This window comes from Tasmannia lanceolata, unplaced genomic scaffold (genome assembly GCF_043159265.1).
Source record: "Tasmannia lanceolata isolate RefF3 unplaced genomic scaffold, GAP_Taslan_0.1 ptg000011l, whole genome shotgun sequence".
In the NCBI taxonomy this organism is placed as follows: Eukaryota; Viridiplantae; Streptophyta; class Magnoliopsida; order Canellales; family Winteraceae; genus Tasmannia; species Tasmannia lanceolata.
This window is the reverse complement of record NW_027518688.1, coordinates 19,054,953-19,067,992: the sequence shown is the minus strand read 5'-3', so window position 1 is coordinate 19,067,992 and position 13,040 is coordinate 19,054,953. Positions and strand designations below refer to the sequence as shown.

The 13,040-nt window shown below is 41.0% G+C and overlaps 1 protein-coding gene across 3 annotated transcripts; it reads right to left on the bottom strand.

Annotated features, from left to right (window-relative positions):
* Nucleotides 1–1,385: 1,385 nt before the first annotated feature.
* On the bottom strand, nucleotides 1,386–12,799 carry LOC143886548 (uncharacterized). Of its 3 annotated transcripts, none has more exons than XM_077390571.1 (9): nucleotides 12,534–12,799; nucleotides 11,979–12,451; nucleotides 4,414–4,503; nucleotides 3,723–3,953; nucleotides 3,233–3,454; nucleotides 2,984–3,149; nucleotides 2,461–2,693; nucleotides 2,264–2,376; nucleotides 1,386–1,736 (listed from the first exon to the last, which is right to left on the bottom strand). In XM_077390571.1, the coding sequence occupies exons 1-9, from the start codon at nucleotides 12,721–12,723 to the stop codon at nucleotides 1,631–1,633; spliced, it is 1,824 nt and encodes a 607-aa protein (XP_077246686.1). In that variant the 5' UTR covers nucleotides 12,724–12,799; the 3' UTR covers nucleotides 1,386–1,630. The 3 variants fall into 3 exon arrangements, with proteins under 3 accessions (XP_077246686.1, XP_077246685.1, XP_077246684.1); XM_077390570.1 differs by having other exon boundaries at nucleotides 2,867–3,149; nucleotides 11,979–12,436; XM_077390569.1 differs by having other exon boundaries at nucleotides 2,867–3,149; nucleotides 12,534–12,798.
* Nucleotides 12,800–13,040: the final 241 nt, after the last annotated feature.

Below are 13,040 nucleotides of genomic sequence, written 5' to 3'. Positions count from 1 at the left end.
CAAGTCTAATATCATTTTCCAAAACAGGTGCTGTTCGGACACACTTGTCTTGATAATGGCATTCCTCACTTGATTTTATAGCTTTTTGGAAACTGAAAGTCTTCAATAGCTAACTATAAAAGCATAACCATAAAAAAAAGAAGTGCCAATATCATTTCCTTAAATTTAATAAATTACTTATTGAGAACTTAATAGCTTACAGAAAAGGTGTTCTAAATCTCGTTATATTAACTAAAGAAAATAAAGGACCTAACTCAGTATGAAGAGTTTCAAAAGCAAGAACTGCTAGTTTAGTAGAAAGTTCCTGGGCTACTAAAGAATGTCCCAAACAAAATCACCTACAAGGCATGAGTTTCCCAGCTATAATGCCACACAATCTCCAATATCTGACTGTAAAATCAGACATTGAAGATACCCCAAGGGGCTGTTTGGATAAGTGGATTTTAGAATCCAGGTTTTAGTTTGAAAGCAGTGTAAAATTCTGGATTTTACAATCCATTACCTTGGATTTTAAGTAAGAAATCCAGGCTTTAGAAATTTCACCCCCATCCTGAGATTTCTATAACTTGAAAACCTGGGACGATCACCTAATCTCTTGCTCAATGAAAAAAGAGGCGGGAAATCAGAAAATGACGAACGGTCTCCTTCCCTCGTCTCTATCCAAGAATTTGAGGACATCAAAGATTTTAAAATATTGATACAAAAAATATTGATAACCAAACGGCCCCTATAAGTTCCGGTCCAAAATGGTGAAGACCCACAGAATTCACTATGAAATGGTGATGATTCAAAACAGCCACAGAGAAAATAGTGGTTCCTAATCTTTGGCTATGTTCACTTGTTTCCTCGGGAAAGGAAAAGTAAAGGTTTCTCAGGAATCTAACGTGGCATTAGGAAAAGAAATCCAGGGAAACTGTGCAGGAAAAAGTTTCCCGCGCCTGTTCACTTGCGCAGGAACTGTGCAGGAAAAGGTTTCCCGAGAAACTGCTTGCCCACTTTTTCGCTAGTTTTCCTGGGAAAGCAAATCCGACCAAAATAAAGGGAAAATGAATCTCACACTTGTGAGAAAAGACTCATTTCCACATCATTTTTCCCAAATTCCATGTCAGATGTGACATTTCCACCTATGCTCCTTCAAAATCCCGTGTAGACCAGTGAACATGCGAATTTTAGCTTTCTCGGGAAAAATGGAGGTGTTCTCCCGGAATTTGGTGTCCCGGGAACGCGAGTGAACAGAGCCTTCAGAAAAAGAGAAAAAAAATAAAGGGGGGGGGGGGGGGGGGGGGGAGGATTGCCAAGCACAATCTACTATTTGGTATCAGTTGCTCAACAAAATAACAACAAATACAGCAAAAGTAACATGTATAAAAGAGAGACACTCGAAGTAACTTGTTGCAGATCCAACAACTAAGTTATTAAGAGAAAAGTTTAAAATGATACCCTAGAATTACTTTCACGTGATTAGAAGGAATTCAACTGGAGTTAATTTCACCCAGTTGATTCAGAAACCAGTGCTCCCATGCAACCTTGCAATGCAGAGATAAACATGGAGTTCAAAACCCGAAATGGCAGGAAGCGCATACCACAGAGAGAGAGAAGGCGTGAGACATAACATGGGCATCATCGCAGTTCAGTAGAAAGATCTAGAGGCACCACTTCTAGACAGATAACCCCTTCCATAACTCCGGCTTGGATACCCTCTCCGGTCATAATCTAAAGGGTCATCTGGCAAAATCCTGTTGAAACATCAAAGGCATCAGCATAAGATTAGGGGTGCAATTTGGGTCGGGCTCAACCCGATTTTGGCTTCTGTTGGGTAGGACATTTCCTCAGGTTGGGTTGGGTTAGGGTTGGGAAAAGCCAGTCCGATTTAATTTTGGGTTTGGATTAGGGTTGAGGCCTTGACAACCCGACCCGGCCCGAACCCAACCTCCGTCTTCCAATGTTATCTTGATTTTCTTTGGGTTATGTTTTTTTCTTGTATTTTTCTGTTTGGCACTAGGTGAACCTGAACCCAACCCGACCTGATTTCGGGTTAGATGGGTTGGGTTAGGTTTGAGAGATTTAGAAGCGGGTTGGGTTAGGGTACACCATCCTCAACCCGAGGCTCGGGTTGGGTCGGGTTAGGGTTGAGGGAATGCTATCTCGGGTTGGGCTAGGGTTGGCCTCAACCCGATCCAACCCAACCCGAGTTGCACCCCTAGATATGATCAATGGACATGCAGATATTATTCCAGTGTCATTGTCGAAAACCAAACTTTACCTTGAATATTCATCGTACGCAGAAACACTTTGCTGTGGATAAGCATCCAACTCCAAATCTAACCCACGTTTAGCACGTCTTGTAAGGGAATATGATACCGGCAGGTCCTCCTCCTAAAGAAAACTCATTACTGAACTGCTCCAACAAAACAAAATTTGGAAACTGCAAAACCAACACCAGGAACTTATGAAACTTACTAGGGTGGAAAACGAGCGTTTTGATCCGGAGGGAGCAGGGTAATCATAAGCGGCAGTAGAACGATTCTCATAATACTCAAACCGAGGATCGTAACCATCATCATAGTATAGCCCGCGAGAAGGACGCCCAGAATAGGAAGGTGAAAAATCTCGATCACTCCTCGGTATATGTCTACCTGATGAACTGCTCTCAAAATATGGATCTCTAGATCTGCTGTGAGCTGCTGCGGGAGCTGCAAGTAGTTATTTTTAGTAAATACAAGCTTACTATGGTTAGTAAGTTTGATAAGGACACCTAAAAATACTTTAATGTTTTGCCTTAATTTGATAAGGGCACTCCTTCTATAATAGAAGCTTAAAATTGAAATATGGGGCCGAGGATGGTCCCAGGGAAGAACCGGTTTACCAGGTAATCGCCTGATAGACTCCCTCTCAAGCCGAGCACCATATCTCCCCATACGAGGCACTGCTGTTTCAAATTCATCATCTACATATGGGGATCGACCAATTCCATCAAACCTACCAAATTCACGGCTTCTGCTTGGCCTACTAGGGTAAGAGCGTCCAGTTCCACGTGGTTGTACCCACCTCCCACCACGGATTTTACTATCGTAACCTCTCCAACCACCCATAAGCATTGGTGGCGGCCTTTTTAGCAAAGGTTTCCGTAGAGTAGCCTTTACTGACACCTATAATTCCAGCACATAAGAACAACACATAAGTATAGAGCAGATGGAATGTACAACGGCGTCAAGTTCAAAGCACACAACACCTTTTGAGTTCCATCAACAACACCAACTTTATTGACGTCTTCAATGCAAGTCAATGCTGAATCCCGAGTTTTAAAGCAGATAAAACCAAAATCCTTGCGTTTGGCAGTAGGCATATTGCGAGCAAGTTCTATATTTTCAATTTCACCATACTTATTGAACAGCTCGCGGACATGGGCTTCGTCCCAATTAGAAGGCAAACCATCCAGGAAAACAGATTTGACCTGCAGCAAGGGCAATATATCAATCAAAATTACAGGCAAAATGCACCACAGAACACGTTGGAAAACAAAAACCTTTTTTTTTATGACATAGGGTATCCCCACCCCAATTTTTAGGGCAGAACTATTCCCTACGGATGCGCGCAATCACCCGTAAACCACACGCATCAGGTAAGCCCGGGGGAATTTTTTTGATGGAAACAAAGATTTTTTGAGAATTCAAATTACAGGAAAAGTCTACCACGGAACATGTTAGAAAAGAAATCCATACCTGAGCCATAACCTCCGCATCTGGCTTATTTGAAAAAGCAACCTCTGCTCTGATATCTGTACCAAGGAAAACATCTCGTTTTTGTAGTTTAGTACAGGCAGCCACTGCATCCGAATGAGTGCCGAAATCAAGAAATGCATAGCCTCTATTCTTTCCTTTATTTGTAGGGTCTTCCATCAAATGAACTTCCTCTAGGTTGTGTAAGTCATAAGCTTTCAGTTTTTCTACGAGCTGTGGAAAACAACAAGAAGACTCATAAACAACTGCAGTTATGCCTTAAATTCCCACAGAAAAAGGGAAAGCATGAGGCACCTGTACAACAAAGTGTTGAAAATGTTAAGGGGCTTGGATGCGTGGATTTTAGAATCCAGGTTTTAGTTTGAAAGTGGTGTAAAATTCTGGATTTTACAACCCATTAACCTGGATTTTAAGTAAGAAATCCAGGTTTTAGAAATCCCTCCCTTATCTCGAGATTTCTAAAACCTGAATTTAGGACGATCTCCAACTTTCTCGCTCAACGAAAAGAGGGGTGAGAAATCAGAAAACGACGGGACGGTCTCCTTCATCCCTTGTCTGCCATCCAGGATTCTGAGGAAATCCAAGATTCTAAAATCCGCGTATCCAAATGGCCCCTAAAAGTAACATGTATGATTGAAAATAAGAATAGTAAGGAAGATGATTAGAAATATACATCATCCTGAGTCCATGATGTGCATATGTTCCGTAGATGGAGCGTTTCATTGTCATTTCTTCTTGTTACTCCACAGACCTTACCTCTCACCTGCAAAAATTGATGCACTCAAAAAGTAAAATAAATTTACAGTGGAATTCGAAGGAATCTCCAAGAACATGGAGCATTATGCATAAAAGATTAAGAAAAATGAAGGGTAATTTTCCGAGAGCAAGACGCTGCACAGATTAACATCAGGAAACTTAATAATGCATGAATAGTAGATAGATGGAGTCAATATGAACATACATGCAGCAACTTATGGTGGATCAATACAGATGATTGATACATAACTGGTTGCATAAGCTTGGCTTTCTCTAATTTGGGGATTTCTTTAAATGAAAAGATCCTAATTAATATCTTGTTGATAAAGTGAAGATGATTGTTTCCTTTTTGCTTCAGTCTAAATTTCAGAGTTCAAATCAAGTCATGTTAGGATTAGTTTCTATTTTAATTATTGCTTTAAGTTGATTCAAGAGTCCTTGTGTAGTTTCCATTTTGGAGTTGTTGCTTTTTAGTAAGTGGTTACTTTGGATTGTAAGTTGATTTATTTAAAAACTACAAATTCAAAATAGGATTCTAGTTTCTAAATTGGTTTAGGAGTTTTTTTTTAGCAAGTCATGTACCAAGGGTCTATAAATATTATAGACCTATGGTGTTCACCTAGACTGGGAGAGACGCCACATGGGTATTCCTCTCTTTTTCTCTATCTTCTCATATTCTCTTCATTTTTTTATTTCACCTAGCCTAAGAAAGACCCCACATGGGTATTCCTCCTTTTTTTTCTCTATCTTTATCTACCAAAATTCTTTTCATTTTGTGTTTGCTTACTTGCAATCTTGCGGCAGTTACACATGCTCCCTTGAGCTTTTAAATCCTTCCTCCCATCTCCCATTCAGACAAGCCATCACCTCAACCTACGAACTGCAGAGCTCAATTAAAAACCCATATCTTTGACTTCCCAGAAATCCCCATCTTTGCACACCATCCTTAGGGCCGATTCTCCATCTTATACCCTTGATGTCCTGCGACCTCAAGAAACCATTTGAACACTGTCAACTCCCAGATCTGTGATGATCTTCAATACAGTATCAGATCCGCTAAAACCCAACTAGCAATAGTACATCTGCAGTGTTTAGACTATTTAACAAGCCACCTGCAGACAGTCCTAAAACAGCCCCTGGAACCCTTTTAAGCTCTTCCCTATTCACCCACAAGAGTTCACAATTCCAACCATATTAACTGCGGCAATTTCCGGCCCCCTTCGCTCCATAACCGTCCCATACCATCTGTGACAGTCAATAAAACCCGGCAACAGTCCCTAATTCCTGCACATCAGACCGCCTTAGACTATAAGATCAGATCCCTACAACATGCGTAGCTAATTTCCTTTACCCTATTCCAATCTGAACTACATTTTCATCCATTACCTTTAAGTCTTTAACTTACATAACAGATCAGATTACAGTTGGATTGCCTAGATCCATTCTCTAAGACTGTTCGTTACTGGAAATTACCTATTGTTGGTAGTCCTGAATCAACATAAACCTTGTGGGAAGTTGATACAAAATCAATGCCAAAACATTCGCAATGAGGTTTATGAATGTGATGGGGAATTTTTTTTTGTGGCAATGAGTAGAGGGCAAAGCCCAGGGGACTAAGATGGTCAACATACAAACAGAAAAAGGAGAAACAAAAAATAACAAAACCTCCAAGAGGAAAGGGAAAAACTCTAAATTAAGCAATGCCCACCTCACTGCGAGTGAGCAGTCGGCCTCACTATTGGCCAAGCGTCTAACATGCTGAAATATTACTGGGTGACCCTTAGTATGATCCACGGTCCTTTCAATAGGATCTTCAAATCTCCATTGATAACCAGCCACAAGGTTCAACCACCTAATAACATTAAGCAGGTTGCTTTCCAAGATCAAATTGTTGAGGTCCCTCGGATCCACCTTAAGGATTTCGGTCAGTAAAACTTGCAATTGACCGCTGTTCGTATTCTTCTCTCCAATAGGCCAAAAGTAAGCCCACTCAGTATCACCACACTCATTTCAAAGCCAGCCCCCCCCCCCCCCCCCCCCCTCTCTTCTCCTCCCACCACTACGACCACAACAAAAAATTCTAATCGGGTCCGAGTTGTCCATACTAGCTTTGTCAAAGTTCAGCTTAATATGTCCAATAGCAAGTGGGGGCTACTTAGAAGTATGGGTGTGGACCACAATTTTGCTTGCGACACAAAGCTCCGTCCAGGATCGTCTCAAAGTAGATTCGAATATCCCCCTAAAACCTGAGAGAACTCTGGTCAAATGAACAATCATCGATAAAGCATGTTGATAGATATTGCAAGAATTTTTTGCCAGAACTTTCAAGATGCGCCTATTTATCTCCTTCCAAATCACCTAGAAGGACCACTATCCACAGAGTGCGATCCCTCTAGGACCACAAAGCAAAGCTCTAACCTTCCAAAAGGTCAGTAAATTTATATGGGAAGACCCAAGCAATTCCAAATAAATTCGTAATATAGGACCAAATCTCTCTAGTCACCCTACAATGAATGAAGATATGGTTTGCAGTCTCCCCACCTTTATGCATAGAGCGCAATAACCGACTATTGTAACGTTTTGACTATGCAAGTGGTCAGCTGTCAAAATCGTTTTCAGGTATGTAGTCCAACCAAAAGCACAGACTCTTAGGGGCCATTTGGATACGCGGATTTTAGAATCCAGGTTTTTAGTTTGAAAACAGTGTAAAAGAGGGTTCATGATCAAGCTGCTGTATGTTGTCCTGGCAGTGTTTCTTGGATTTTAAGTGAGAAATTCAGGTTTTAAAAATCTCTCATGCATCCTGAGATTTCTAAAACCTGGAAATATGGGAGAATCTACTACTCTCTTGCTGACGAAAAGAAGGGCGACAAGTCAAGAAACGAGTCAAAAACGACGCTGGTCCGCTTCTTCTCTTGTCTCTTAGCTACAATTTTGAAGAAATCCCGGATACTAAAATCCGCGTATCCAAACGGCCCCTTAGTAGAGCAAAAAACCCAAATCATGTTCAGAGACGAGGAAGGCGCAGCCAACACAAGGTGTTGGTAGAAAGAATGGAAAGAGAAAATCCCGTCTCAAGCCAGATAAAACGGAGTCCAAAGTACCCATAAACACCACCCACCCTCTCTATCTCCATATCGAAGAAGTTTCTACGGAATTCTACCTTCTAGTCCACCCTTCCATTTATTTGAATGAAAGAATCTTTGACTGTGGACTCTCTTTTTAGTGCTTTTTAACCACACTAAAAAAGATCTGGGAATAATTCTTTCAGGGGCACCCCATTCCACTAGGGATAAATCTAGAATTGAACTCTATTATCACCTTTTGTAACCCTAAAACGAATTATCCCGAAAAAGGAAATTTTACTTTCAAGATGGACAGACCTTAGATAGGGTTCTTATTGCTAACAACAATGTTCAATTGTGGGAATAGGGACTTCAAAGGATGGTTTGCAAGGTTGATATGGAGAAGGCCTACGACCACAAAGAATGGGAGTTTGCTGAATATTCGCTTGGCAATATGGGTTTTGGCTGTAGATGGAGATTGTGGTGAAATCGTGCGTCGATTTTATTTTTCCATTATTATCAACGGCAGCCAAAAGGGATATTTTGAGAGTTTGTATTGCTTAAGACAAGGTGACCCTTTATCCCATTCTTGTTCACCATGTTGGGTGAAGCTATAAGTAGGGCTGGGGGAAAGGCTCTTACTAGAGGAGCTAAGATGAATGGCATTGGGTTCATCACCGACCTTCAATTCGTAGATGATACTTTGATCATTTGTGGAGCGGAAGAAAGGCAAATCAGCAATCTCAAGATTATTCGTGGTGAAAAAGGTATCAAACATAAAGAACACATGCAAGAGCATTATGGTGGGATGTATGGTAGAGGATGATAAATTAGTCAAGATGGCTAATATCATGGGTTGCAGTAAGGAAAAGTTTCCATTATATTACCGTGTTCTTCCTCATGGGGCACAAAATTCCTTCTACGAAATTTGGTCTCCCATTATTGAAAGAGTGGAACACAAGCTTACAGCGTGGAAGTAGTTGTAATTATCATTGGCTAATAAAATCCCCTTATTAAAGCAATTTTTTCTAATCTTTCTATTTATTTCTTGTTGCTTGTCAAAATCTCGAATACAATTGCTAGTCGAATTAAAAAGCTCCAAAGAGATTTTCTATAGGAAGGAAAGGATTCAAAAAAGAGATTAAAACATTTGGTTTGATGGGAAAAGGTTTGTAGTGATAAAGGAGGATAGGGATTGGCAATCTGAAGACAAGGAAAGTCACCTCATTAGGCAAATGGCTTTGGCGATTTGGTGAGGAAAGACATGCGCTGGAGAAAAATGACGGCATGCAAGTATGTGGAGGAATGGGATGGGAGGTGAGGGAAGTGAGGCTCGTCAGTCTACTCTGTCATTTGGGGGAGTCCTTGATCGAAGGGATAAGGTATCGGATTAGGAAAAGGAATATAGTAAGGTTTTGGGAGGATGTGTTGGTGGGATCTCCAAAGAGATTTTCTATGGGAAGAAAAGGATTCAAAAAAGAGATTAAAACATTTGGTTTGGTGGGAAGAGATTTGCAGTGTGAAAGGAGGATAGGAATTGGCAATCTGAGACAAGAATGTGGCCTCATTAGGCAAATGGCTTTGGCGATGCGGTGAGGAAAGACATGCTTTGTAGAAAAACGATTGCATTCAATGCAAGTATGTGGAGGAATGGGATGGGAGGCGAGGGAAGTGAGGCTAGGGAGTCTAATCTGTCGTTTGGGGGAGTCGTTGAACAGAGGGATAAGGTATAGGATTAGGAAAAGGAATATAGTAAGGTTTTGGTAGGATATGCGGGTGGGTTCGATTCCATTCTGCGAGTCTCTTTCCGAGCATTTACAGGTTGGTGAGGGACAAAAGGGCGACGGTGTCTTCTTACAATGAAAGGGAGGGAGGGAGGGAGAGACAATATGGGAGTTCTACCATAATTGGAAGGAATCTGAGTTTGATGTTTTGGTCGGTCTACCCTCACTTCTTGAAAATTGTTATGCTCCACAGGTCGAATATGACAAATGGATTTGGTTTCAGGATCCGAAAGGAATGTTTTCACCAGGATTCAGGTTCAAGTTCATTACAACAAAGGACACACTTAAGGTTCGATGGCACCACATATGAAAGGCTCTGGTTCCTCTCTGTATCCAATGCTTCTCATGGGATATAATGTTTAGGAAGATCAATACAATGGATCACCTCCAAAGAAGAGAATTTCACCCAGCAAACAAATGTTCACAATGCAACAATGCGGAGTAATCAGTTGATCATCTCCTTATCCACTGCCCTCTCTCTTATAAAGATTGGATCCGTGAGATGGTTTGGCCTTTCAAGGGTTATGCTAAAGCCCATATTAGAGTTGTTCATTGGATGAAGATATACCCATTTGGTATCTTTGGACATAATACTATGGCTGATGAATTATGCAATCATATGGAGCATGTGGGAGAGAGAGGGAGAGAGAAGACAGGAGGACTTTCAAGGATAAATAGGTCTCTTTCACAATGCTGATTTGGAAGATAAAAGTACAGATTATCCATTGGGCATGAGCTCGAAAATAATTCTTTGGTTATGCTTTTTAGGACTTCACAAGAAAATGAAATCAGATCCCAAGGGAGAAAATTCCTAAAAAGATAATCAACTGTGTGGAGGGCTACCCATTCAATGCAATCAAGCCATTGGGATAATGTCTTGTTTCTCACGACTTAGTGGGGAATTAAACTTAGAAAGGATAGTTCTTTAGGTTTTGGAAAACCTAGGTATAAAAACATATTAATCGTATTGTGGTGGAAGGCGATTCACTCAATATTATCCGGTGGTTATCCGGCTCACGCACCTTTCCTTGGCGGTTTGCAAATTTCTTCAATGAGATCTTAGACATTATGGGATCTGATTGCACTACCTTTCGTCACATTAGGAGGTCGGCAAAAGTTTCGGCGGATACATTGGCTAAAAGTGGAGTTCACTTGGAGTTGCTAGAGCTTTGTGATTTTCTCCCTCCATGATTCTTTCGTTGTTTTTTCTTCTTTGTATATTGTCTCTGTTCTATTATGTTCCCTCTTTGTATATCTTGACCATCTCGGTCCTTTTCAATGAAATGCTTAACCATTCCAAAAAAAAAACCTATGACCAAGGAGAGGCTAAGTTGGCGGCTGAGAGAAGTTGGAGAGAAAAATGCAAGCGTGGTTTTTCTCCTGGGTGGGTACAGAGAAGGCTATTCTCTTGGGGTTGGAGTGGGGTGACAGAGAAAGAGAGGGAATTGTGTTCTTCTTGGGTTTTCTCTCAGGTTGCTTCTTGATTTTCTCTTGGGTTGCTCGGTGTACAGTTTTGATTGAGAAGAAGGGTAAGGGTTGCAATTGCGGATTTTGTGTTGATCCATTGTAATACTCGTATTTTGATTTCTCATAGTAGAAGATCATGTTATCGGCCGTGGAAGTAGGCATCTTCATTGAGTCATGTAAAATAACGGTGTATGTGCATCTTGTGGCTTGTTTATTTCTACAATTCCATTTATTTGTGCACGATCGGATCGGATATTGCTTGGCAGATTACTCGGCATAAGCAAATTTTGATGGTTGTTTGCTCGACAATACAGGACGAGAGTGGGAGGAGTCTTTAGAAACCATGCTGAGAATACAGTTTGGTCCTACTCTGGCCTAATTGGAAGAACCAATTCAAATGAAGCGGAGACACAATCCTCTTCTAATCGGGCTCAAAATCTTCAGCGCAGAAACACAAAGTTTTTGTACAACGAATGAGACTACTCCCTTGCCATCTCTTTGGGCGAACGGTGGTAGCATCAAGGGTCCGCGGCGGTTGGCGAGATACATTAATGACATTAGGGACTAATGCAGAAATTGACATATCCAATTTAATTGTATCTCTAAATGCACCGATGATTTAGCGGACTGTTTGGCTCAATCGGGTGTTCATCAACAGGTCTTGCACGAGGCGCAACCTCAGCAGCAGCAGCAGCCCACCTTTTGTAAATTTCTCTTCTTTTTAATATAATTTCGTTATCTTTTTTAAATAAATGGGGAAATAAAACTTAAAAGCTTTGCATCAGATTCAAGTTTAACCAGAACATTACATAACAAACTAAATTCCTAATTACTAGTATTCTTCCCTGTTCGTTTAAGATCAAGGCAACCGATTGTGAGTGCTAAACCGATTATTGTACTCAAAATTTCGCAATCGGTTGCAATGATCTTAAACGAACAGGGCCTAAGCAGAATCACCCAAATCCAGCAATCAATCATATCCTATTATTCGACCAACACATTATCAACCAACAATTCCAATGTAAATAATTAGCTGGTTCACATACAGAACAAAGAAATCCAAAAAAAAAGGCACTAAACATACATGATTGCATTAAAAACAAGTTACAAAAATACTCAATACCAATAAACAGATAAGAAAAACAAACACACTGAACAAGGCGTACCCGAGTGACTTTCAGCTCAGTCAAGGCCCTCTCCGCCTGCTCAACGGTCGCAAACCTAACAAAAGCAAAGCCCTTATTCTTCTGAGAATGCGGCTTCCTCACCAACCTCACTTCCACAACCTCCCCCACCTTCTTAAACACCTTCTCCAAATCCTCCTCCACAGCGTCTTGATGCAACCCCCCAACAAAAACCTCATACTCTTTCTGCTTCCTCCTTTCCCTAACAGGCTCCTCAACTTCTTCAATCTCTTCCTCTTCTTCATATTCTTCATATTCTTCATATTCTTCTTCTTCATTGGATTTTAGGGTTTCATTTTTTTCGCCTTTTTCTTCCATTAACATCTCATTTTTCACTCCCAATACTTCTTCAGAAACCCTAATTTCTACATTTTTTCCACCTTTGTCTTCCATTAAAATCTCGTTCTTTACTTCCACAACTTTTTCATAAACCCTAGTTTCTACAACCACTGAGTCTGATTACAATAAGAACTTATTAAGAAAGCAAAAAAAAACAGAGAGAACAAAAAAAAAACAATCAAATAAGAAGCAAAATACCATTTGAAGAAACCGCTTTTCCGCCATTATCGGCTGTGGATTCGAGCATTATCTCTTGAGGAGGATTTTCGGCTTTGGAAGGGGTTTCCATTACAGTTTTGATTTTTTTAGGGTTTTGGGCTTCTAGGGTTTTTGGGGAGGGTTTTGGAGACGATTTGGTGAGCTTTTTCTGAGTTGATCGAGGAGGCATTTTTGCAACTCGCGATGAACGGAAATGAAGTGGGAAGGAGCCACGAAAGAGAGACGGGCTTTAGTGCAGTATGACTCTGCAGAAAGTCGCTTTTATGATCAATGGTAAAAGAGAACTTTTGGTCTTTAAGTGGGGCATGTATATGTAAAATCGAGGCCGTTAGTTTTATAGTACTTAGGCACCTGGCAAACGGGCGGGCCGGGCCGGATTTGACCCGGCCCGTACGGGTCCGGGTCAAACGAGCCGGGTCAAAGTGACCCGGAAAATTCTACGGGTCATTGACATTGGACCCGCACCTGGCCCGTACGGGCCGGGTC